Here is a 26,297-nt window from a genome sequence, read left to right on the forward strand (position 1 = left end):
ATCCATTGGTTCATTTGCTAGTCTCTGGAGCAGCAAAAAGGAAGCTTGTTCCATCTTCCCCATAACATCCTTTCAGATATTCAGACGCCAAAGCTGACTTGACAGCAAATAACAACCACACTGACAATGGAGGTGGACTTATACACAGGATTTACTTATACACAGGTATAACACAAAATGCATACCTATTCTGCTTAAATGCATGGAGCCAGAGTTCTTTTGATATAGTCTATACTAGGGGCAAGGCATTTATGAACCAGCCAGATAACTGCTGGGTGTAATGACTTGCTAATGTTGATGTGAAATTTGCACACTTACACATCTTTATCACTTCCCTTTGGTCATCCAGTTCCCAAATGCCATGTTTAAGGAAGAAGTAGGAACTTTGTTTGCATCTCTTACCAGCCCAAACCAGTACAGTGGTCTTGATGTCAAACACCACCACCCCAAATATTTCTTGCTGAAGGAAAAGGCCCCCAGGAAGCCATAACAATTAATTGACATCTAAGATGTTGGAAGCTATCTGTCCTGGACACTGTCAGAAGCCTCTCTGCAAAGAGGTAAGAGAGCTGAAGGGCATTTGAAGAGGAGCAGGTTGCAGGATGAATTAAAAGGGGAGATATGCCGGTATGCATCCTGATAAGACAATGGAGACTTTAAATGTCGATATTCTGCATGGAACTCTATCTTTGCACTTTTATCTGCAAGTTTGCCATTTCAAAAGAAAATATACAGTATTGCATGAGCGTCTAGAAATTAGCATTTTACCTTAGAAGAATTGTTCGCCCCAAGCCTGACTTTACAGTGTGAAGCCTGACTTTACTTCACTTCCATATCTGCCAACTTTCAGCTTCACCTTCCTTTCATCACTCTTAAAAAATTGAATGTATGTCCACTACACATGAGCAAAGATAACATCTGGCCTTGGGTGGAGGCCTGTCTTCTGTCTTGTCTCTCCATGCCTACCCCAGATATGATGACAAAATGTCCACCCTTTTCAAACAATCTAACCAGAGGAAGTCAACTGGGCCAACAATTCACTTGCAAAGCAAGGATTGAGGGCTACCCCATCAACATGCTCTGTTGTTGCTATGCACCTTCACGTTGTTTCTGACTTATGGTGACCCTAAGAAAAATCTATCACAGGATTTTCTTGGCAAGATTTGATCAGGGGAGGTTTTCAATTGCCTCCATCTAATGTGGAGAGTATGATATGCCCAAGGTCACCCAGTGAGTTTTCTATGGCCAAACAGGGATTTCTACCCTAGTCTCCCAAATTCCTAGTCCAGTACTCAAACCACTATATCACACCAGCTCTCTATCCTCTCTACTCTACTGAACATCAGACCAAGGCTACAGATGCAGAACTCTTCATCTACTCAAGGTCTATTATGAACATGGAGTGAGGGATGTAGAGAAAAGATGAACTCTCATGTGCCAAATGCCCACCTTCATTTGAAAAAACAAAAGCTTTGAGTAGAGTTCTCTCTTGCCCTATCCATGGGGACTGCAAAGCTCCTGAAAGTGAGTCCTGATGCCCAGAAATGCCCAAATTTGTGGAGTATGGCAGAGAATCATTGCATGGTGCTTTGCTTCATGCTTTAGCCCAGCTTCTCATCTCCAAAGGAAAAGTCTGATGATGATCTGAGCAGGTGACTGGCCTCCATAACAGAACCTTATTAACTTGGCAACTTTAGAACTGAGCTGACTGTTGCATCACCCATTGTTCCAGAGAAGGACTGGGGTTCTCTTGGCTCAAAGGCTGCTGAACCTCTCTTTGCAAGAAGCCAGTTTTGCACCTGTGTTTCTGAGTTTGGGCAAGCCCAGAACAATGGTCACAATTGAGTCAGAATCAGACTTCTATGACGTTTTTGAGATCCTGGGGAAGGGGACATTTGGGGAAGTGGTGAAAAGCTGGAAACGGAGCACGGGGGAGATGGTGGCGATCAAGATCCTGAAGAATGACTCCTACCGGAGCAGAATCATCAAGAACGAGCTGAAGCTGCTACAAACCATGTCGGAGGTCGACTCAGAGCAGTCTCACATCGTCCAGTTCCATGAGTTTTTCCATGATGAGCTCAAGTTCTACTTGGTCTTTGAGCTGTTGGAACAAAACCTCTTTGACTTCCAGAAAGAGCACAATTTTTCCCCTTTGCCAGTCCGCCACATTCGGACAGTGACCACACAGGTGCTGAGAGCCTTAGCCAAGTTGAAAGAGCTCTCCATAATCCATGCAGACCTGAAGCCTGAGAACATCATGTTGGTTGACCAGGTGAGGTATCCTTTCCGAGTCAAGGTGATTGACTTTGGCTCAGCCAGCATCTTCAACGAGGTGCGTTACGTTAAAGAGCCATACATCCAATCCCGATTCTACCGGGCACCAGAGATATTGTTAGGGCTGCCGTTCTGTGAGAAAGTGGATGTGTGGTCCTTGGGATGCGTCATGGCAGAGCTGCACCTTGGCTGGCCCCTCTACCCTGGGAACAATGAATATGACCAGATAAGATACATCTGTGAGACTCAAGGGATACCCAGGCCCAATCTTCTTAATGCCGCCAGAAAAGCCCACCTCTTTTTCAAAAGAAGCCAGCACCCCGAGGCGGTGAATTCTTGGCAGCTGAAAACCCCAGCAGAATATCTGTCGGACACCAAGGTGAAATCTGTGGAAAGGAGGAAGTATGTGCTGAAGTCCCTGGACCAGATGGAGACAGTGAATGTCCACAAGATGATCTACCCAGACAGTGAGGCCTTGGCTGAATACTTTGACCTCAGGAGCATGGTGGAGCTCATCAAGAGAATGTTGACTTGGGACTCCCATGAGCGCATCACACCTAGCGCAGCCCTGAAGCACCCCTACATTTCCACACAGCCACTCAAGCAGAACTATGACCTCACCCAGTACTACCAGTTGTGCATGAGGAGCCTCCATGATTCACTACCCAACCAGGGAAAGGCTATGGAGGAGGAAACTCAGGTCTACAGTGCCATGGAAGAGGAGCACTTCTACTCTGGCCAGGAGCCTTTCAATGAGGAGAATGCTCATGGCATCCAAAGGACCACCAGCCAAATGGATGATCTTAGCATTGCTGAAGCCAACCGGGAGGTGCCCCTGAAAGTGTGGGGTGAAGGACCAAGTGAGGGGCTCTATGAACCTCTCTCTGGTCACACAGAGGCTGCCTCTGGCCGGCGCAAGCCCCTCCACCAAAACCTCCGTTTGCGCCATGAGCAGCAGGCCCAGCAAGAGCCTATCCTGCCGTATTACAGGAACCGGCATGAGAGTCCCAAGCATCGCAAAGCATCCCACCATGCCAAGTTGGACCCCACATTTGAAAACCTCATCTTGCTGGGACAATACTCACCAGAGGATATCCCAAACTGGGAGAAGGAGAGTAACACCAGCACTGCTTCCATGCCAGAGTCCAAATCAAAGGAGGATCCCAATTACCCCAAAGGTCTGGTGTCCAACACTCAGGTAACAGGGACCAGCTGTTGAATTCCTCTAGCAGAAGGGGATATAAGATGGCTCTTTCACTTAACAAGGGAGTCTCAAAGAAGCCTTCTGATACGGAGGCAGTAGGCCACTTTAGGCAATGGGTCTAGATCTTGCAAAAGTTCCAACAGGGTGCCTTCAGCCTTTACCTTCTGAGAGTGCTTTTTAAAACTGACCTTTACCAGGAGGTGATCCCTGTACAGCATTGATTGATTGATTGACTGATTCATTCATTCAATCAAAACATTGGCAGTGGCCAGTATTGGTGGTAACCAGATCTCTAAAGGAGAGATCCAGGGATTGGACTAGAGATGCTAGGAGGTGTGAAAAGGAGAGGTCCAGGTTTTCCTCCCTTTCTTCCTCTTTTCTCCAATTCATAGATATCAAATGGTGACAAGATTAAATGCTCATTCCCCCCTCTTCGGCAGTTGTTTCCAGGCTTTCCAAATAGTGCATCACTAACTTCAGAGGGGGAAAAACACACGCACAGCAGTAAATGGATTGAGAGGTGTCTTCTTTGCAGCATGCATAGCTTCCAGAAATTTTTATATTGTATCGCACACATACCTCTGTGTCCCCACATTATCCACATGTATATTGATACTTATGGTAACATGCTATTGAAGGAAGCGTCTTCCATGAATGTGCTGATCCATTTCAGAAATCTCCCCACTAGATCTTTGTTAGCTTTGAGATAGTGTGGAATGAATCATAGAATCATAGAAGGGGCCATAAGTGTCATTAGTTCAACTCACTGGTATGTAGGAATACAGAACTAAAGCATTCCTGAAAGATGCCCATCTAACTTCTGTTCAATGATCTCCAAAAAGGAGACTCCATTACTCTCCAAATGCGTGTTCAGTTAAAAAAGAAAGGAGCGGGGGGAGGTGAATGTGGATCCTAGAAAAATAGCAGAAAACTACAATGATCAAAGGCTAAACTGTTGAAGACAGGGGGGAATCACACAGTTCTCCAGATGTTATTGGACTGCAACTCCAAGTATTCCTTGCTGATTAAGGGCTAATGGGAACTGCAGTCCAGCAAGATTTGGAGAACTGCATGAGACCTACCTCAGGTTTAAGAAGTAAAGCAAAGGCAGGCAACTTGTGGCTCTCCAGATGTTTTTAGATTACAGTTGCAAGTCATGTCATCCCCCATCTAATGAGGCTAGGGCTGATGGGAGCTGTAGCCCAAAGACATCTGGAGGGCCATGGTTGCTCATCCCTGCAAAGAACAGTGATGGGTGGCCCACAGCCCTATGCAAGTCCTTTCAATAGTGCCAGCCAGTGTGTTGGTAGGCATGAGAAGAATGGCTAGAAGACAATGTTGGAGAGAAGACAAGACAAGTGGCAAGCATTGACAACAGTTGCTTCCCACCAGCTTACTTTTGGAGCAAGTGACCCAATCATCCCATGCGCTCTTCACTTGCTCCAGACACCCTTTCTTTGTCACTATAGGGGAAGACTTTGGCCCCATACAGACAGGCCAAAATAAAGCTGCTTAAGGCTACTTTGGAGGTATGCTGTTTAAATGATGCATGCGTCCTAAGAGTCCGGAAGCTGCACCAAAGATGTGCTCCAGTCCTTAGGACTGGACTGTGGCTTTGGCATGACTTCCGGACTCTTAGGACGCATGCATCATTTAAACAGCATACCGTCAAAGTGGCCCAAAGCAAATTTATTTTGGCCTGTCTGGATAGGGCCAAAGGTATTGTTTTTGAGTCTGTATCTGATCTATAGCAAATGCTTCATGTTGTCCCATGGCTTGGCCAGCCAAAAGATAAGACTTTGGATGTGGAGAATAACAAGCTTTGTCAAAAGCTCATATGAAAGATACATACGGAGCAAGGTGTATGCATGTGTGTATGGGGTGGAGGGAATCCCATAAAGAAAATTGTTAGGACCAGCATTATAACTATTCAGAAATGACGTGGAGATTAGAATAAATAGGAGATGGTTGAATTTGTGACTGCCACATTATCTCCATTCCTAGGATTCAGAGCAGCTTACAAAAGGAAAGGACCCAAAACCATAATTCACTCCCTCTTTCTCCCCAGCAAAGAGGCCCCACCGAAGCATTTGAACCCGCCGCCACTGCTGCCACGATGCAGCTGTCTGGGCCTGCCACCTGGCTGTCGGAGGAGGACTGGCTGGCCAAGCATGGCTTGGACCGAGGGGCCGCCCCACTCAAGGCCATGCTCCACGCCCCGCGGAACCGCCACCACCAGCTGCAGCCCCCTTACCTCCAACACATCGCCAGTCACCACTGACCCATCTGCGGCGGGGCTCCTTTGCCCAGGCAGGACAAGGGCAGAGGTGCAGCGGAGAAGAGAAAGGAGAGAGACAGAGAGAGAGAAAGAAAGAGGGGGGCACCCCAGTGGGGCCCTGCCCTTGAACAGAGAACCTTTGTAGCCCTGAAATATTTAGACTGTTCCTGGCTGCCCCCAGCTGCTTCCTTCATAATAAAGAAAAAGCCTCCTTGCTAGAATTATTTGTGAGCTGTGCAGAGAAAGCCCCATGGGCACAAGGCTGGATGCGGGGCGGGAGAGATGTGGGGTGCAGAGGGAGAGGGTCAAGGGGGGATATTAAGGGATTTTCCCCAATGAAGGGCAAAAGCTGGTCCATTTGCCCTGCCAGCCGAACCTGGGGCAGATCAGGTGCCAAGTGAACTCCCCCAGCCCATTTGCACCCCTGATCCAATGCTCCCAATTGCTGCTTCATCCATAATAAACTGTTTATCAATTGCAGAAGGCTTTTCATGGCAAATCTTTGGCTAGGGACATGCTGTGCACCCCAAGGCTGGACAAACCCACAACCTCTTATCTCCCCAACTTCTGTCCCTGTGGAGCTCAGCATCTGATAGAATCATAGACCATGGACCATTGAGCCCAATCTCCTACCCAAAGAATCCAGCTAGGGCATCCTCAGCAGGTAACTTTCCATCCTCTTTTTGGAGACATTCAATATTCAAAGATATGGCAAATTAACACCAACAAATTGTGCCAACCCTCAGTCTTCTTTGCCAGGTTGAACTTGTTCGATCCTTCATCATATGTTTTGTTCTCCATATATCATCCCTGTTGCCCTTCTCTAAAACCGCTAATACCCAAAGGCCCAGAACAGACAGGCCAAAATAAAGCTGCTTTGGGTCACTTTGTAGGCATGCTGTTTAAACGACACGCGCATCTTAAGAAGCCAGAAGCTGCACCAAAGCTTAGGACTGAGCATGGCTTTGGTGCAGCTTCTGGCCTCTTAGGACGTGCGCGCCATTTAAACGGCACATTTCCAAAGTGACCCAAAGCAGCTTTATTTCGGCCTGTCTGTTCTGGGCCCATAGATACATTTTATTTAAGAAAGGATCTTGTGACACTTCCAAAAAAAACCCCCAAATCAGGTTGAATATAGGATTTTCCACATACAAAATAGTTGTGAGAACTGTGTAACAGTGACTAGGAAGTTAATGCATATGGTTCGAGGCATTGTACTATAATGATCCGAAGTGTTAATATGAAGTCTAATGTGCCTTGATCTCTCTGCAAAGTGGAGCGAAACTGTCCTTTCAAATGTATGCTTTTGCTTTTTTGATGAAACACTGAATATGGAGTCAACACATTATTATTATTATTATTATTATTATTATTATTATTATTATTATGCTTTATTTATATAGCGCTGTAGAAGCTGGGAATGAATTGTATTACACTGCTATAGAGGCACCAAAGATGAGTTCTGCTGCATTCAAAGAGTATATATGCACAGAAAAAGGCTTCCTACATGCGCCATGTAATGTTTTAGTAAGTTTAGTGAAGTATTCATTTTGGGGTTTTGGGGGGGCTATGTGGCCATGTTCTAGAAGAGTTTATTCCTGATGTTTCGTCAGCATCTGTGGCTGCCACAGATGCTGGCAAAACATCAGGAATAAACTCTTCTAGAACATGGCCACATAGCCTCAAAACCCCACAAAAAAACATGGATGTCAGCCACAAAAGCCTTCGACTTCATATTCATTTTGAGCTGTTGAAGGACTCTGCCACATCCATTTGGCTGGATACCTACACTGTATTTCTAAAAATGCTCAACTATAATGCTAGAAACTTGAGGGCCAAAGAACAAAAATTGAGGGGGAGAAAGAGTCTTATTTGTGGGATGCATAATGCCCTTATTGGCCTGCCCCATTGGTACATTCTGGTGAGTAATGGTTTACTGTGGAACATGATCAAATCAAAAGTAAAACATATATATATAAATGTAAATGTATGCTTCTTGGGCCTGCTCAAAATGGAAGGCATTCGAGAAAAATGGAGAAAGTGACCAAAACAAGGATATATATATATATATATATATATATATGTAAATTTGTGATTCTTGGTCATGCTCAAAATGGAGGACAGTAGAGGAAAATGGAGAACATGACCAAAACAAAGGTGTTTTTATATATATATATATATATATATGTAAATGTATGCTTCTTGGTCATGCTCAAAATGGAGAGCAATTGAGAAAAATGGAAAATGTGACCAAAATTTAGGAATGTAAATGTATGCTTTTTGGTCCTGCTCAAAATGGAGGACATTGAAGAAAAATGGAGGACATGGCCAAATCAAAGGTAAATACATATATAAATGTAAATTCATGCTTCTTAGTCCTGCTCAAAATGGAGGGCATTCTGAAATCCCTCATGGACAGAAGGCTGAAATGGAGATCTAGTCCCTCAGTCTAGGAGCTCGAATGGACTACAACTCCCAGAATCCCTTTCCCAAGAAAGCACAGCCATGTTAGGAGGGAGAGCGAAAGCACCCAAAGTTCCTCTTTTCGTGGCTCCTTTTGTCTCTTCACAGCCTCCTTGGAAAGAACCATTTGCAGAGCCGGGGAGGGGGAACCAGGGAAAGGGGACTCTTTTGAGGGACGAAACAAATGGCAATTTAAACCAACGACGTAGAGAACGAGAAAAAGAAAGAGAGAAAACGAAGGGGTGAAGCAGGGCACTTTCTTTCACATTTTCTCGGAGTTTTTTTTACATTCCCCCTCTTTCTCAGGGAGAGAATGGTACGAACCAAGGCATAGTTTGTTTACCCGCCTAGGAGGTGTGGCCAAGGGAGAGTGGGCGGGGTCACTGCAAAGAAGGCGCGGCCAAGGCAGAGACGGGCCAATGAAAAGGAGGCGAGGCCAAAGTTAAAAAGGCGGGTCCAAGCAAAGGAGGTGGGGCCAATACAGAAGGGGGTGGGGACTCTTCATAAAAGGACTACCAAAGAAGAGACGGCCATTGAAAAGGAGGCGGGGCCAAGACATATGGGCGGGGCCAATGCAAAAAGGCATAACCGAGATAGATGGGCGGGGCCACTCAAAAGTGGGCGGAGCCAGTGGTTCCCAGTCCAACCTGTTCCTTGTTGTTCTTTGGAAGACCTTGAACTCAGCGCTTTGGGTTTGGAAGAAGGCTGGCTCCCTTCGGAAGGGAGGGTCCCTTCGCGCTCCGCAAAGCCAGCCCTGAGCAAGTGCTGGGGAACAAAGGAAGGCGCTCTGCACATGCTCAGAGGCTCACTTGCCCTCCCAACGCCGACAGGATCCGGAGCCGGGCTTCTCGGGCGCCCAGGGTGAGTCTCCGGCGGGGATCAGAGGGAGGAGGGCCAGCCTCAGTCCCGCCGGGGAACAAAAGACTGCGCTGCGATGCCTTTGGCAACATAGCACTTGCCCCTATGGAAGCCATACTCGCCCATAGAGAACCATTGGGGAACACTGGAGGTTTCTAGGTTCCTAGGTTCCCTATGGGCAAGTAATTCCCAATGTTTCCCTATGGGCAAATATTCCCCAATGTTTCCCTATGGGCAAGTATGGTTTCCCTATGGGCAATTAATTAATTCCAATGTTTCCTATGGGCACATATATTCCCCCAATGTTTCCCTATGGGCAAGTATGGTTTCCCTATGGGCAAGTAATTCCCAATGTTTTCCTATGGGGGCAAGTATGTTTCCCTATGGCAAGTAATTCCCAATGTTTCCCTATGGGCAATATTCCCCATGTTTCCCTATGGCAAGTATGGTTTCCCTATGGGCAAGTAATTCCCAATGTTCCCTATGGGCAAGTATGGTTTCCCTATGGGCAAGTAATTCCCCATGTTTCCCTATGGGCAAATATTCCCCATGTTTCCCTATGGGCAATTTCCCCATGTTTCCCTATGGGCAAGTATTGGTTTCCCTATGCAAGTTTCCCAATGTTTCCCTATGGGCAAATATTCCCAATGTTTCCCTATGGGCAGTTATGGTTTCCCTATGGGCAAGTAATTCCCAATGTTTCCCTTGGGCAAAATATTCCCCATGTTTCCTATGGGCAAGTATGGTTTCCCTATGGGCAATAATCCCAATGTTTCCCTATGGGGAAATATTCCCCAATGTTTCCTCTGGGCAAGTATGGTTTCCCTATGGGCAAGTAATTCCCAATGTTTCCCTATAGGCAAGTATTCCCCGCTATTTCCCTATAGACAAATATTCCCAATGTTTCCCTATAGGCACCCTAATATTTCCCTATGGGCAAGTATTCTCCAATGTTCCCCTATGGGCAAGTACTGTCATTTGTTTTATGACTTCCCGTCTTTGGCATTCTCACATGCCAGTGGCATATACATGTCTGTCCCGGCTTCCACTCCACTAAATGCATGTGAGGAAGTAGACTGAAGTCTATGACGGCTCATGCTGCCAACCTCTTACTTCACTGAGTCTCAAAGGTGCCACAAGAGTTCTCTGTAAACTGATTTTACTGACTAACATGGCAATACCTTTGAATTCTACCACTGTTTGGCGGATTTTGGACGATGCAGTACTTTGCCATATGGCTACCCCTGGATATGTTACACTGATAAGGTGAAACACTGATATGTTTGTGTGAAGAAGGGGGTACTAGGGTCTCCCCACACATACGGACCCCATACTGAGCCCAGTTCTCCAGTTAGAGAAGCCAAACGGTTGCATTATTGTTAGTAGGATTGCAGAGATCCCACCTTTTCCCCCAAAACTGAGAGTTGCATCTACACTGTAGAACTAATGCAGTTTCACCCCACTTTAAGTGCTCCAGTGCCATCCTACAGAATCCTGCATTAGTTGTAGAGTGTAGACGCACCCCTAAATTAAGACATCCGCTGAGCCTCACAACCCTTTATGGGTTCCTGGTGAGTTTCCAGGAGAAAGCAGAACAGTTGTAGCCAATGGGCACCAATACGGTACCAGTCCATGGTACATTGGCGGGGGAACAATTACTGGTCCAATACATCAGCTACGAAAGAACCAGTGTGGTGTAATGGTTTGGGTGCTGGACCACTGGGAGAGCAGGGTTTGAATCCCTGCTTAGTCATGAAGACCCATTGGGTAACCTTGGGCAACTTGCCCTCAGAGGAAGACAAAGGCAAACTCCCTCTGATTAAACCTTTCCAAGGAAACCCTGCGATAAGGTCGCCTTAGGTTCGCCATAAGTTGGGAAAGACTTGAAGGCACGCAACAGCAAGAAGCATCAGCCTGAGAAGCACTGCTCCAGAACAGCTGGTCTGCAGGCCATTTGGGCAACCTTCGCCAAAGGCAGGCGTTTGGTTGGGGGGTCCACAACTGCGGCTCTGCTTTGTCTGCAAGGAGGAAGCCTCAGGATCATTGCTTGGCGGCACTGGCAACATTTCCAGGAAGGGCTGTCGGGAGAAAGCCAGTGGTTCGAGGAAAGCATAGTGTGTGAGATGGACCCATAGATTCAATACAGAGCATCTTGCAACACACACAAACAGAGAGAGCATGGCTAGCACCCCAGGAGAAGAACAAGCTGGGAAGGCTGGCATAAGGAGCAGAGATGGACCTTATTTCTCTCTCCTTTGTTGAGCTGGGTGACAGGAAGCCAAGAGATCAGAGCAGAGGTGGATGCTAGGAATTGATGCTAGAGTTTTGAAGGTGGTAGTTGGCCTCTTCTAGGTTGGCAGTGCCAGCTGATCTTGGCTATGAGGAGGAGTCACTGAGCCGGATCCTGACAGCGCTTGCTGGCTTGTGGCTTCTGCCCATCGAAACAAGCTGAGTAAGTCAAGTTGGGTGCGTAGGTTCCTTGCCTGCTTCCTGCTTATTATCTAGATCAGTGGGGTGGAGAGTAGGAGAGCGTGTCTTTTCTACTCCTTTTTGTAACCACAGCAGAAACTGATCTTTGTTTTGTGTTCACTTTGGCACAAGAGAAGGAGAGAGATGGACCCTGGCTGGTCAGGGGCAAAAGAGCTATCCTTTGGAGCTTACAGTACGTTTTTTGGTGTGATGGCATCTCTGCTTAGGAGCAGCCTGCGGGAAAGTAGGTTGGTGCCACCCAGGAATGGCGCATAAATTGGCATTTGCATTCCAAGGAAAGAAAGATCTCACACCTCCCAGGTGCCAGAGGTGCATTTTTAAGGACTTGGCATCAAAGTTTGTGCCAAGTGAGAGATCTGGTGTGCCAGGATCATGTGAGCAGGCTCCCTTGGATTCCCCAGCCTAGCTGTTTTCTTCTCCTGAGCTTGTTTGGGTGAATTCGTTAGTGTAATCTTTAAATAGGGATGTAATTCTAGGCTAATTTCATTCTCCCGGAAGCAAGGAATACTTTAAGTAATTTTCCCCATGGTGAGAAAGGCCTTGAAAACTGTACCATTTCCAAAGACTGTTCACACTTCAGGACTTCTTCTGTGCAAAACTCACAAAACTCTTCTTGATGCAGAAAACAGCATTTTATATAGTACACAAACCAATATTTATGGATAGAAATATTATTTCCTACGGTTGGTTAGATAGATAGATAGATAGATAGATAGATAGATAGATAGATAGATATAGATATTCTTTCCATCTCTCTCTCTAAGTGATGAAAAAGTTCCAGCTGTTGAACTGTTGCTTCACAGAGGTTCCTTGTATGGTTTATCATGTCACTATGACCTGCCTTCCCTAGAAGTATTGCAGTTAAGTAGATAAGAAACAGACCTGCAAAAGGTATTGACAACAAGCCCTTTTTAGAATTGTGTTTGTATGTGTCAGAGAGAGTGTGTATCAGGAAAGTCAAACTGAAACATGAGCGGAAGGAGAAGAATCCGAAAAGGAAGAACTGAAAAGTTGGAACCCCAAAACAAAAATGGAAAGTGTGTAAGGAATGACATAAAGTGGAGTGTATCCATGCACATTCTCTTCCCATTTGCACACCATCCTCTTCATTGGTAGAGTCAGTGGAAGTGATTTTTGCTGTCTGGGCTACTCAGCATGAAGAAGGTGGGAATCCAGAAGCCTGCTGGCTAGTTCAGGAATGGGATCTTGGAAAGTGTTGGGTTTCAAAATCCAAAATTGAAGAAAGGGGAGAGGAAACGTCAAGCATGTGGGTTGGAGTCCTGTGACTAACACTTGTACTGTAATAGAATACGCCTGACTCAGGAAAGGAGGAAGTTTCTTTTAGTAGCTGCTTTAGCATTTTGGAAAAATTGCTTTCCTAGCAACTTCAGGAATCAAAGCAATCCTTTAACAGCAGTCCCCTCCTCCTCATTTGTCCCCTTGCTTGTCCAAGCCACTCTTTGGCCGTCCTTCTTTTGCCACCATGCCTGGACTAGATCTGACTCTCTATTTTTGGCTCCCCTAAAATCACCACAATGTAACTTGCACCCCATCCAAAAGAAAACATATTCACATGGGATTCTGGCCTTTGTGTCTGTGGGAGGAGAGCAGATTGTGGGTTCTGAGCTTGCTCTGCTGCATCATTGCCCAGGTTGCTTCCATAATCAGAATCTGTCAGTTGTTCACCCAGGAATGCCCCATGCGCACGTTCAGCAGTCAGCAGACAATTCTGTCATTTTGTACTTTCTTTGTTAGCCATCTGCTGAACCCACTAGGGATGCTGCTCTCTCTTGAAGCATTGATCACATCACTCTCTGCCTGTCACAGATACCAGTTTTCTCTGCCTGTTGCGTCCCAGCTACCTGGAGAAAATGAAACCTCACGTCACGTACCAGCAGGTAAACTCTCAGTTGCACCAATTCCATGAGTTGAAGTCTAATTTGTAGATGTGCTTTTGGAGCTGGAATGCCACGGCGGGGAGGGGATTCTCTTTGCCCACCACCATAGTGATAACAGACTGTAGACTATCCAAATAGCATTGACAGTAATGATAAATGTGAGACATGGTCCCCATGGAAGGTTTTTTTGCAAGTTCCACTAAAGCAGGGGGGGAAAGTGTAGCCCATGGGCTGCATGTGGACCTAAGCTATTTTGTAGCCCCCAGAACTCTTTCCAAAATACATTGGGGGCATGAAAACCAATTCAGGGTATGGGGGGCTAGGACAGTTCTTTCCAGTCCCTTGGGTGGGCTACTGCAGCCCCCAAATTCCAGCAGTTGCTCCCTTGCCCTGTCATGCACAGTCATGCATGTGCATTCAAGGAAAACCATGTGGGTCATGCCCTGTAAAAATTGTTGGTGGCAGTACCATTTGAATTTTCTTCCCTCATAACCAGTGCATTGCTGGTCTGTTGAGTCTTCAGACAGTAGTATTATGGGAATTTGCAGTCCCTTCCAGTTCAAACTAGGGACACAGATGAAGAAAACATTAATCTTTCCTGCTGATTGGATTTCCTCGTTCTTTAATTTCCTTGCTCTGTCCTTTCCTCCCCCTTTTTACAGCTGAAGACGCTGCATGTGCCTGAAGAACCGCCACTCATTGAACAGCCCGAACTGGCACCACACAAGGTGGGTTCCTTCTGCTTGGTTTCCCTAACCTTTCTCAAGATAGGTTCCAGAGGTGGCTTTGTGAGCTTTCTATTCCCTTTGAAATTTTAAAAACCCAGTTTTGATTTGGGGGATGAAGGGAGCAGGTCTCTAAGCCCAGGATACCTACTTTTAACATGTATTTTTTGGGGGGAAACCTTTATGCCCTTTGAACTCCATCCAACCACTTGCAATCTGAAAATGTGGATGATTACAATTGCAAAGTGGGGGAAAGACTCCTTCTCTGGATTCTTTTAGGTCAGATGAAGCCTCTCTAGGCTTATTAGTCTTAGGAATTTCATTGCATGGTCCAAGTTGCTGTCTTCTCAGTGCTGTGCTATGATTCTGTGCTATGGCCTTGCCACCCTGAATGTACCCAGTCTCATCTGATCTTGGCTACTAAGCTTATGCCAGGGGCAGCTGGTGGTTCCAGTGTCAATGGGACACCAAAACTACACCAAGTTTTCACCCACGAATGTGAACCTATTTCTAACCAGGTTTAGCAACTTGGACAGCTCCTTACAAAAGTAGTGAAAACCTGGGTTGGATTATCTGCCCAATAACATGAGGCTACTAGTAGGATCATGCCGCAAGTACTGGATCATAAACCAGCTTTGCCCATCTTCCTGCAGGACTCCCGGTACATCTTGGTGATAACCATCTTGTCTACAATGCTGGTTTTAGCCTTTCTGGTCCGCATGTTCTTCCTTCCCTTCCACAGTCCAGCCTCCATAGGGAACGTGGTTGCTACCCCATCCCTGGACAACACATGCAATGACCCATGCAGGTGAGCTTCTCCCTTCTGCACAGTTCTTTCTGGCTTCTTGGTGTGGCACCTACTGCCTTTTGGAACATGATTTGGGGCTTGGCAGGGATTGTAGTGAGAGCCAAATAATGAGGTTATTGTGTGCCCTCCCCAGATGTCACAGAGGCTGAGCATTTTCTCAATGGAGTGTCTTGGATATGTTGTGGCATCCTTTCCCAAAATTTGAGAGTATTATCCACTGGGGCTGTATCCTCACTTATTAGAGTTAAATGCTATTTTGTTGTTGCTGTGTGCCTTCAAGTTGGTTCCGACTTATGGCAACCCTAAGATGGTGTTCCTATAGGGTTTTCTTGGCAAGATTTGTTCAGAGGGGGGTTGCCTATGCCATCCTCTGAAGCTGAATCCTTCCAAGGTCTGGTGAGACCATATGACTCGAGAAACTGAATGGGACAGCTAATGGATGGGGAAGTCTTTGCGGAATGGGAGGCAAGATTATGTTCCCTGGGTCATAGCATCCCAGCCCAGCCAGCCTACCCAAAGTGTTGGAGTCATCCATGCCACCAAATTCTCAAGCTAAAGGGACATCTTTTTCTCCTCAGGATCACATTGCTGGAGAGCATCCCTGAGGGCCTGACCTACGATGACAACAGCACTATCAACCCATCTATTTTTGAGGGCTGGAGGAAGCTTCTGGGAGATGCAAGAAGCACCCTGGACATTGCGTCCTTCTATTGGACCCTGACGAATGAAGACATTCACACCCAGGATCCCTCTGCCAGCCAGGTGAACTCAGGAATTAAGTTTTGTGACAGATCCTGGTGCACTTGCTGTTTGTGGAATACTCTTCCCAGAATCCCCTAATTTTCACTGCCTGGAGGATTCTGGGAGATGGATGCCAAAAAAGGAAATGTTCTAAGTACGAAGAGATACAGAAACCCTATTGAATGCAAAACTAGGCCAGCTTTGTTGAAAGGGGTTTGCCTTTGCCTTCCTCTGAGGCTGAGAGAGTGGGACTTCCACAGGGTCATCCAGTGGGTTTCCATTGCTGAGCATGAATTTGAACCCTGGTCTCCAGAGTCCTATTTCAGTGCTCAAAACACTATATCATACTGGTTTTCTTAATACTCTGAATCATTTTCTGTTGGCTCCAATCAGACAACACACACACACACACACACACACACACACACACACACACACACGCTCCATTGCTGCAAACAAGCATCTAATTGCCTGGCTAGAGAGTCCCCTTCAGCCTCTGGTACCATCAAAGGTCCCTTTCAGGGAAAGTGGAACATCCGTTTGTCGGGGTTTTGGTTACAGAGGTTTAAGCAGCACAAGCTTTGGATAAAATTTCATAGCAGCGTAACAGATTTAGTTTTCCAAAGCTTCACATGAGATGCCATCAATCAGGGAACATTATCCACAAGGCTGAGTCCTTTGACAGATGTGAGATTCTGAAGATGGCTAAAGTGAGGAGAAGGACATGGCTGACTTTCTGGTGGGCTGTTGTTTCACAGTGGAGAGAAGCTTAGCAGATAAAAATGTAATCACTAGATAAAATATTGCCCTCTTGTCCCTTGGTCCCCCCCCAGAGTGACCTTTTTCAGCCTTAGAGGAAGGCAATGACAAACCTTCTCTGAGTTTATCTTACCATAAACTCTATCATGTCTATGATAGGGTTGTCATAAGTCAGAGTTGACTTGAAGGCACAAAACAACACTAACAACAAATAACACCTTATCTAAAGAGTACATTTTTATCTCCTCTGCCTGCCTCGGTTGTGTTTTGATGGGTATATTCCAAAATGGGGATTCTAATTACAGTGTGCCCTTCCTATCCATGGGGGATCCATTCCAGACCCCACATTGGATAGTAAAAAACGTGGGACCTTAAGTCCCATTTTTCTCAATGGGCGCACATTCCCACTTGCGCCACCATGTGCATGCACACCCATTCAGAAATCCAGGGCATGCTGTCCAGGGAAGCTCAAACCAGAGATGGTAAGCCCATGCTTGGCATGAGTGCACAGTACCACAAATCACCTCATTATAAGTACATTTGCAAATCTGTTTCTTACTTTGTAAATTCTGTTGAGATATTGTTCAGATCATATTTTGGTATGATGACTGTTTCTGCTTTCTTCTTCAGCATTTGCATCAGAGATATATACAAATTCAGTTGGTTCTCTCCACATGCCAAGGGCTTGTTGCAAGCACTTTACACTGGGAACAGGCCCCCTGAAATTTACACTGAGAGACAGAAAGGCTGGAGGGAATCTAGCATGAGAAGGAATCTTTTTTTTTTTTTTACTTTGTGCAGTAACATGTCTTAAATAATGCTTGCTTTGCAAACAGGGGGAAGAAATCCTAGCAGAGCTGCTGAAACTGCCCAGCAGAGGAGTCTCAGTGCGGATAGCTGTCAACCCCCCTACTCCCAAACAGCCTTGCAAAGATCTCCAGAAACTGGAGGAGATTGGTGAGTAGATCCAGGAGACCACCATAAGGCATGAAAGCTGATGGCAATAATCACAGGATTTCCCTTGTTCGTTTCAACAAGGCAGCCTAAATGATTCAGGACCCTCCTCTGAAGCTGAGAGAATATGACTTGCCTAGTGTCACCCAGTGGGTGTCCATGCCTGAGCAGGGATGCAAACCTTAGTCTCCCAGTGTCCTAGTTCAATGCTCAAACCACTTTAAGGACATGTTTATTGTAGCTGTGTGTGAGCTGAGACAAAAACTGATTTGGTCTGTTTACAAATCCATCCAGGTGTGCAGGTCCGGAAGGTCAACCTACCTAGACTTACATCGGGAATCCTGCATACCAAATTCTGGATAGTGGACCAGATGCACCTTTTCCTTGGGAGTGCCAACATGGATTGGCGAGCCCTCACACAGGTGACACATCCTTCTTGAAGGGAAACAAGGTCAAGAATCTCTTTCTGTCTGAAGTTGCCATATGTTTCGGCTTGATCGAGAAAAAGAGAATGTTCCCATTGTGGGTCTAAGCAGCGGAGGTCAGGATGCGACCTCCATCTCTAAGGCTACTGGCAGCATAGCAGCCAAAACCATTCTCCTCTGTGCATCTCCCTCTCAGCTGGGGTTAGGCAGAAGGCACTTGGAGGGTGTTGTTTTAATCCCAGAAAGCTGCTTGGTGCAACACTATCATTCTTCGGATGCTAAGTAAAAATATGTTTAGGCCTTTAAAGAAATACTGCTGCCTCTATCCTGTTTAAATACCATTCTGCAATAGTTACTTTGATCATATTTTAGGATCAGTCTGGGAACCATGAGGCCCTTCAGGTGTTGTTTGACTGGCACTTCCAGTATTCCTCACTGTTGCCTCTGCTGGCTAGGGGCTCATGAGGTTGCAGTCCAACATCTGGAGGGGGCACACAAATCCCACTCCAGTTTTAGTAGATGTTGTTATGTTTTCGTGCTATTGCAGACTGCCCTGAAACCTAGAAAATGAAGAGCTGTATGTTTTAAGGAGGGTATGTTTCTGATCCAGCATCTTCTTGAGCATTGCAGGCATCTGGGGTGCATCTCTTTGATTATGCAGTGATATTTCTTGTGGAAAAGGTAACAGTGGCAAAATGGCTTGAACCTATTCTGCTTAGAACCCAGATGGGCAACTGTGGGCCCTCAGATATTTTTGGAAGGTCTACAGCTCCCATGAGATCTAGCCAGAATAGTCATTGGTGAAGGGTAAGAGGGGCTGCATGCAAAGACATCTGGAGGGCCATACAGTTCCTATCTCTGGCCTAGAAGAGAACCACCTTCCATAATGTTATTTTCTGCTGTTGACAGGTGAAAGAGCTGGGGGTGGCTGTGTACAATTGCAGCTGCCTGGCCCAGGACCTAGGAAAGATGTTTGAAGCATATTGGGCCCTGGGTTTGCCCAATGCTACCATCCCATCGCCCTGGCCGGCCAATTATTCTACCACATACAACAAGGAGACACCCTTGGAGCTCCAGTTGAACGGCACAGATGCTGGGGTGTATTTCTCGGTGGGTACTTGGTGCATGTATTATGATACAGCCTGGCACTCTGTGCAAAAATGATGCCAGTTTCACTTGTGGGATTCTGGCAAATCAGATGTTATCAGATGAGACATCTTTGTCTAATCAGTAATATGTAACCCTGCTGGTCTGTACTGGAACTGGATGTAGTTCCTCCACACACATTACTCCTATAGCATAAGCTTTATAGTGGCACATGAGGCAGCAGCTGGTACACAGCAGAGATGCATTCCAGTTCTTTTACTGGTGGGGTCTGGCATACCCTCACAACCAATGGTAGAATTAGATCTCCAAATAACAAATTCTATCCAGACTATCTCTGACCTGTGGTCAGATTCCCCATAGCTGGTTACATGGGGCCCCTGGACTGGGGTGCACACCCTTTAGGCCAATGGAAGATGGATTCCCAAAGGTTATACAGTGAAGAAACAAACAAAGAAAACCAAATTGCACAAGTCGACCCATTTACTAGCACTTATGAGAACTGTACAACCAGGTTAGTTACAGAGGAAAGTTCACTCCCCAAATTTGTTCTCAGCTTCCTTGTCTTTGCTTAGCTTCAAACTGCCATGCTAAAGTGAAAAGGATGACACAAGTTCACTAATAAAAATTAACTCTTTCATGCCACTGGAAAGCTGTTAATGTTTGAACAGGATGCCAACAGAGACTCTAAAACCCATCTGACTGCTGGCAGAGGCTCAGCTCACTATACCTGCAAAGATATTTTTTCTCAAATGTTGAAGATGCCCATTTTTGCTAAGATGCCCATGATGTGAAGAGGTGTTCTGGTCCCAGTTCAGGACCAGCATCAAAGAGAAGCTTAGTGTCATTGTAGGAGGGTAGCAGTTATTGAATCTCTTAATTCTGATACCTTTTTTGTTTTTCAGTAATTCAGCCCACCTGGGACAACACATCCTGGGGTTTAATATATGAATTTGGGGGGGGGGGCACTGAAAGTTGTTTGTTGAGTTCAGGTCAAATATACCCCTCTATTCTGTATGTTGCAAAAAAATTCCCAAGCAACCAAGCCAGTCTGTTCAAATAACCAGCCAGCACTTTGCTCCAAACTGGCCATGTGTCTGATCATTTGGGGACCCCTCTCCATTTCTTGGGTCTCATTTCTTCTTTATTTCTGTGCCACTTCCAGAGTGCTCCTCCAGCTTTGTGTGCCCCGGGGCGGACTGAGGACCTCCAGGCCCTGCTAGGTGTCATTGACGAAGCCCAAGAGTTTGTTTACATTGCTGTGATGAGCTACTTGCCCACAATGGAGTTCTCCCATCCCAAGAGGTAACATGTGGCTACAAGAGAAAGAAAAGAGATATGGGGCAGGGGAAGTGTTGGGCTGAGCCATAATCTCTCCTGCTTTCATCAGTATTGCATTCTCAGAATTCTGAGCCTGGGTTTACTTTGCAGAATTAATACAGTTTGACACCACTTTAACTGCCATGGCTCAATGCTCTGGAATCCTGGAATTTGTAGTTCTGTGAGATATTTAGCCTTCTCTGTAAGAGAACTTTGGTGCAACAACAAGCTACAAATCCCATTCCATAGGATGGAGCCATGACAGTTAAAGTGTTGTCAATGCATTAATTCTGCAGTGTGGCAGCAGCCTGATATTCTGTCACATCAGTATATGCTTTCCTGCAGTCCAGTAAGATGGGAGAATTGCCACCACCCCAACATTTTGTCTCAAATAGGGGATAGCTGGATGTCTCTAGCAAGCTCACTGACTGGCTGTGAAAGGGGTGCCTTGTGCCCAGCGTCTGCTGCTCAGATACACTGCCACTGTCCATGGAGGTCTATCAAGGGGCTAACAAATGTTGAGAGCTAACTAGAGCCTCAGTATAGTTTTGTGGTAGAACACATGCTTTGCATTGCATTTCTAAAGATCCTAAATTCAGGTCTAAGCATCTTTCCTGCCCGGGGGGGCGGGGGGACTACTGCTTGGCACTCTTAATTTCCTTTCTGAAACTACAGTTCTCAGGATTTCATTAGATGTTGCCATGGCACTTAAAAGGGAATGGTAGCACTATAACTGGGTAGTGTGAAAGGACCCCAGGAGAGGAAATTAGGATTGGATAGCTAGAATGCGCCTGCATACTGCTGTACTCCAAAATATTCCCCAAAGTACAGCTATGCCATCTCGGTTTGTGCCAAGGGTGAGTGGGGGCATGAGATGAACCGTGCTAAAGGTGAGATGAGCTGTGCCAAGTACAAGGTTCTTGGCTGTTTCCACTCAGGTTCTGGCCAATGATTGATAACTACTTGAGGAAAGCTGCCTATGAGAGGCGAGTGCGAGTCCGTCTCCTGGTCGGCTGCTGGAGGCACTCCAAGTCCTACATGTTCCCTTTTCTGCGCTCTCTGAATGCCATGCAAGACAACCGGACCCACTACAACGTGGAAGTGGTGAGAAACATCCAACAGAGAGATCTGTGTTGGTGGGGAGGGAAGACCTCTGGGCTATTTATTCTCAGGAGCTGTGGCTCTGGCCCTCTAGATAAGACTTTGCTGTGGCTGTGGTCCTCCAGATAAGACTTTGCATATTTTCCCTGTCTCTCTGTGATGTTTGTGATCTATGCATCAGGTGGAGTGAACATATATTTCCTCCTGTGCTCAGCCTGTCTTAATACATGAGTAAAGGGTTGGTCTAAGTACAGTCCACAAGCTCCATGCAGCCCTTGATGCTTCATTGTGGCCCCTGAAGTCTTCCAAAGTTCTCTCCTCATTTGGGGGAGTATATTTACATACCCCAGTGGATCAATGTGAGTCAAAACTGCTGCAAAACAACTCCTTGTTTAAAAAAAAACAGACAAATTGCCCAAAACTCAGCCAATTTTGAAACTAGAAGTGATGTGATGTCTCTTCCCATCTGTTTAGGTATGCCAGTGCAACCTGCTTAGGGGTGTGCAGGGGCAGAAAATAGTCCCACCATTTCCACATTTGCCCACCCTGGCTGAAAATGATAGTGGCTTTCTACCCACACTGTCCCTGAGCCCCATATCACCACTACCACCTTGTCATCTTCTTTGCATGCAAAACTCCAGCCTTCCCTCTTTGGGTCTCACCTCCATGTCTCTCTTGTGTCTTTTCTCTTCTAGAGGCTCTTTGTGGTTCCAGCGAACGAGACCCAGGCCCAGATCCCCTACGCCAGAGTCAACCACAGCAAGTTCATGGTAACGGACAAAGTGGCTTATATTGGTGAGTAGTAAAGGGGGGGGGGTTATCTAGGAATTGGGCATCTTAATGCCATGATGGGCAAGCTCTGGGGGATCTGTGGGCCATTTCTCCAGCCCCAAGCCCTCCCACCAATGAGGCTACAACTAACATTGGAAAGGACTAGAGGTTTATTTCTATTTTTTAAAAAAACTATTTACAATTTAAAGGAAACAAGGATGGTTGGTTGGTTTTATCAAGCCAAAGTATAGGGACAAGAGAGCCAATATGGTGGTGTGCTTTGAGTCTTGGACTCGTACTCCAAGAGACCAAGGTTCAAATTCCTGTTCAGCCATGAGAACCTACTGGGTGATCTTGGGCAAGTCACACTCTTTCAGCCTCCGAAGAAGGCAATGGCAAACCCTCTCTGAACAAAACTGGCCAAGAAAACCCTGTGTTAGTGTCATAAAAAATTGGAAATGGCAGTTAAAGTAGTGTCAAACTGCATTAGTTCTACAGTGTCAATGCACCCTCAGTTCTTTTGGAAATACAATATACAGTACATCATATATAACTTGGCTTGGTATTAATACATCATATATTAACACTGGAAAATAAAACAGAAAATAACTGCAAACTGAATTTACCTTTTCAGTCTTTTGTTGTTGTCATTGTTGTTACAAATGGAACTAAAAGGTTGTGAACTATAAGGATCTTATTTGCTTTTGCCAGTTTATGAGGAAAAAAAGAGGAAATAGTAGTGAAAATAGAAATAACCATCAGCATTAGCAAAACAAAGAAAATCATGGTATCTTCTCTAATCTTCTCTGTATTGCCAAGCACACATAAAGTACAGTGGTGCCTCGGGTTACGAAAGTAATTCGTTCCGCGGCCGCTTTCGTAACCCGAAAAGCCTTCGTAAGCCGAATTGCCATAGGCGCTAATGGGGAAAAGCCGCAATTCCGTGCGAAAAAGCCGAAAAAAGCACCAAAAGTTTTTTCGTAACCCGAAAAAACATTCGTAACCCGGAACAATAATTCCCTATGGGATTTTTTCGTATCCCGAAAATTTCGTAACCTGGGTATTTCGTATCCCGAGGTACCACTGTACTCATTCCTATAAAGAGAATCAAGAAAAGGAAACCACGACTAGGAATTGCAGTGGTGTGAGATACCATACATAGTCATACATAAAAGAGTGTCTGGTATGTAACTTGTAGCAGGAGCAAATATATGAATACCTTGTCTTAAATATTTTCTTCATCATTCTAAAATAAAATATTCCTTAATTCATTGTAATAAAAGTACTTACAGGCTAACTCCACTCCAGGAACATCAGCAGATTGAGAAAAGCTTTATTCAGTAAGGAAAGCTGATCATAGTACATAATTGTTGTCAGAACTGAAGAGTGTTTCCAGTTACACAGTATACTTAGAGTCCAAGCCATTCACCTGTTACAAAAGCTTTCATGCCATTTTTCAAGAACTCAAAATATACTGTCTTCCAAGGCCTTACCTCTCCTTCTTCTCCCCACATCAAGCTATAGTTTCCCACAAGAACAACTGTTGTAATTTGCAACTCATTCTTCCTTCCCACACATCTGTTCATTATCCTAGGCTGTGGGTGATACACAATGTCCTATTTTCCCAGCATCACCAATAAGATAGCATACCTCATCATCCCACATTACCATACATATGTTTAAGTACACCAAGTAAGCATGGCAAAACCATATCTGGACCATGATCCTGACGTCCATTTTTTTCATTTTATTTCCAGAAGGGGGGAAAATGGGATGGGGAACTGGAAAAAAATCACAAGTGTTTGGTTTTTTTTGGGGCCTGTCTCTAAGATTGCCTGTACTGCAGCCACTCACTCACAAACCATAAAGTTGCGAGTTCAATACCAGCCAAGGGGGCTCAAGCTTAACTCAGGCTTGCATCCTTCCTAGGTTGCTAAGATGAGTATGCAGCTTGTTGGGGGCAAATAGCTTACACTTTGGCCTGTTACAGACTGCCAAAATAAAGCTGCTTCGGGTCTCTTTGGTGGTGTGCAGTTTAAATGATGCACGCATCCTAAGAATCCGGAAGCTGCACCAAAGCTGCACTCCAGTGCTTAGGAATGGAGTGTGGCTTTGGCGCGACCTCCGGACTCATAGGACCCATGCATCATTTAAATAGCATACCTCCAAAGAGACTCGAAGCAGCTTTATTTTGGCAGTCTGTAACAGGCCTTAGTAAACCACTTAAGGAGTGCTTTTGTGCACTGATAAGCAGCATAGAAATGTACTTGCTATTGCTATTGCTAGATGTGGCCCACAGTGCCTGAAACACCCCTTTCTGTTTCTGTTTTCTTCCAGGAACATCCAACTGGTCTGGGGATTACTTCCTCCACACAGCAGGGTCTGCCCTGGTTGTGAATGAGAGCAACGTAGAAGCCAGGATCCCACCCACGCTCCGGGATCAGTTGCAAAAGGTGTTCGAACGGGACTGGGACTCCCAGTACAGTCGGGAATTGAACTCCGTGGGCCAGTGGCAGGATTTGTGTAGCTCCCAGTAGACCTTCTCTATCTCCACTGTTAGCACCACATGAAGACCAGATTCTGAGACTTCAGCCTGAGTTGAAGACATGATCTCCATGCTAAATGTTTGCAAGACACTGGAGGTAGCCACTAAGGGGCTGCCTAGGTCTTCATAGAGTGAAACTTTTGACTAGGGGAAAAGAGCGCTTCTCCCAAATCTTTGGACAAGAAGAGAAACATACAATCTGAGCACTCTTTTCATGGAGGGTGGGGGGAAAGGAAGAATTGGGGCCTCCGCTGACACTTGCGTTCCAGTATGCGACTGCGTCTTCATGCCTTGCAAAGGCGCATTGGTACAAGAAGCAGCCGACGCCATTCAGATTTCACGGGCAAATTGGGTAAAAAGAAATGTTTCACGAAGAAGAGAAAAGAGGAAGAAGCTGTTTTCTCTGTTGGGGCAAATGTAGAAGAAATAGAGAGTGGGGTTTAGTTGTTAGAAAAAGAGATGTAGGACAAACGTTAGGTAGAGTTTCCCACCCAAAAGGATCCCAGAGAAGAAAGAGACATCAGGGATGGGGAGCACATGGCCCTCCTGCTGTTGTGAAATCTGCAACCATTGCAGCTCTTCTCACCTTTCATCCTTGGCTTTTCTGGCTAGGGCTGATGGGAATTGTGGCCCAACAACAGCTGGAAGGCTTTGTGTCCCCCACTTCTTTGGGGTGGCTACTACCTCTCCTTTTGGAAGGGCTGGTAAAAGGTGGGTCTTTAACAGCATCGTAAGGATGTTCTACTTCAGACAGTATCATGAGATGATGCAACTTGTTGGAAAAGATGATAGCGGAAGCAGTAAGGAGAAAGACTACACTACAGGGGTTAGGTTCAATGAAAGGAACCATGGCTGCCCTGAGTTTGCAAGACCTGAGCAGAACTCTTAATGACTCTTGGAGGATTCCCATAGGGTCACCATAAGTCAAAGTCGCCTTGATGGCAAATAACAAGCATCCCATACTTGGCACCACCTGAATATCGGGCAATATTTTGTTTGTTACATTTGCACAACCATTTTGTTTTCACTGACAGGAGGAGAGGGAGGCAGGGGAGGCTTGTGGTGCATCAGCACCAGAGGAATTGCCTCCACTTCTTTGCGGCATTACATCAGCATTGGCCAAGGGCTTTTTGGTGCTGGTACCCAGCCTGCACCTCTGACTCAAAGCAATCCCATTGCTCTCTCTGTGGGACTTCATGGTGGGAGACACTGACATTCATTATAGATGGCATCCCATGCACATTGCTTTCAGTGCATACTTTTTTGGCAATTAAAGGATGGTTTTCCTTTCAACTGTGGCCTTGTGATTAATTTGTTGTTCATTTGACTTCCATCCTGCTCAGCTCTGGGCCCCACAACAAACTCCAACTCCCAGAACTCCACAGCCTTGAGCCAGGAAAGAGTTGAAACGGGGCCAAACTGGGTTATTTCCCCAATGTGGATGCAGCCAACATCCTTAAATGGATGCCTTTTGGGAAAAGCACTCAAGTGGCCTCTAGGATTGCTCTCTGCAAAGGGGCGCAATTCCCACCACCGGCCGCCAGGGGTCGCTGTCTAGAGACCTCTCTCGTTGGCAGGA

General features: G+C 45.9%; 2 protein-coding genes across 3 annotated transcripts; both read left to right on the forward strand.

The window, feature by feature from the left end:
• Positions 1–1,752: 1,752 nt before the first annotated feature.
• HIPK4 (homeodomain interacting protein kinase 4) lies at positions 1,753–5,957 on the forward strand. The gene is made up of 2 exons (XM_042440586.1): positions 1,753–3,472; positions 5,547–5,957. Exons 1-2 carry the CDS (start codon positions 1,832–1,834, stop codon positions 5,757–5,759), a joined length of 1,854 nt encoding a protein of 617 aa, XP_042296520.1. The 5' UTR covers positions 1,753–1,831; the 3' UTR covers positions 5,760–5,957.
• Positions 5,958–8,845: 2,888 nt separating this feature from the next.
• On the forward strand, positions 8,846–26,011 carry PLD3 (phospholipase D family member 3). 2 transcript variants are annotated; one of them, XM_042439749.1, is made up of 12 exons: positions 8,846–9,080; positions 13,323–13,465; positions 14,128–14,193; positions 14,844–14,998; positions 15,577–15,760; positions 17,335–17,455; positions 17,747–17,874; positions 18,787–18,987; positions 20,147–20,286; positions 21,240–21,405; positions 22,098–22,197; positions 24,511–26,011. In XM_042439749.1, the coding sequence occupies exons 2-12, from the start codon at positions 13,439–13,441 to the stop codon at positions 24,708–24,710; spliced, it is 1,488 nt and encodes a 495-aa protein (XP_042295683.1). In that variant the 5' UTR covers positions 8,846–9,080; positions 13,323–13,438; the 3' UTR covers positions 24,711–26,011. The 2 variants fall into 2 exon arrangements, with proteins under 2 accessions (XP_042295683.1, XP_042295682.1); XM_042439748.1 differs by having other exon boundaries at positions 13,395–13,465.
• Positions 26,012–26,297: the final 286 nt, after the last annotated feature.

The sequence above is a fragment of the Sceloporus undulatus genome, chromosome 9 (assembly GCF_019175285.1).
Source record: "Sceloporus undulatus isolate JIND9_A2432 ecotype Alabama chromosome 9, SceUnd_v1.1, whole genome shotgun sequence".
In the NCBI taxonomy this organism is placed as follows: Eukaryota; Metazoa; Chordata; class Lepidosauria; order Squamata; family Phrynosomatidae; genus Sceloporus; species Sceloporus undulatus.

Excerpts from the sequence above, each read along its gene's own strand:
- HIPK4 (XM_042440586.1), top strand. The coding sequence starts at position 1,832 with ATGGTCACAATTGAGTCAGAATCAGACTTCTATGACGTTTTTGAGATC. Across the intron at positions 3,473-5,546 it reads GTCTGGTGTCCAACACTCAG|CAAAGAGGCCCCACCGAAGC; the intron begins GTAACAGGGACC and ends CTTTCTCCCCAG.
- PLD3 (XM_042439749.1), top strand. The coding sequence starts at position 13,439 with ATGAAACCTCACGTCACGTACCAGCAG. Across the intron at positions 17,875-18,786 it reads ATTGGCGAGCCCTCACACAG|GTGAAAGAGCTGGGGGTGGC; the intron begins GTGACACATCCT and ends TGCTGTTGACAG. Across the intron at positions 22,198-24,510 it reads GGACAAAGTGGCTTATATTG|GAACATCCAACTGGTCTGGG; the intron begins GTGAGTAGTAAA and ends GTTTTCTTCCAG.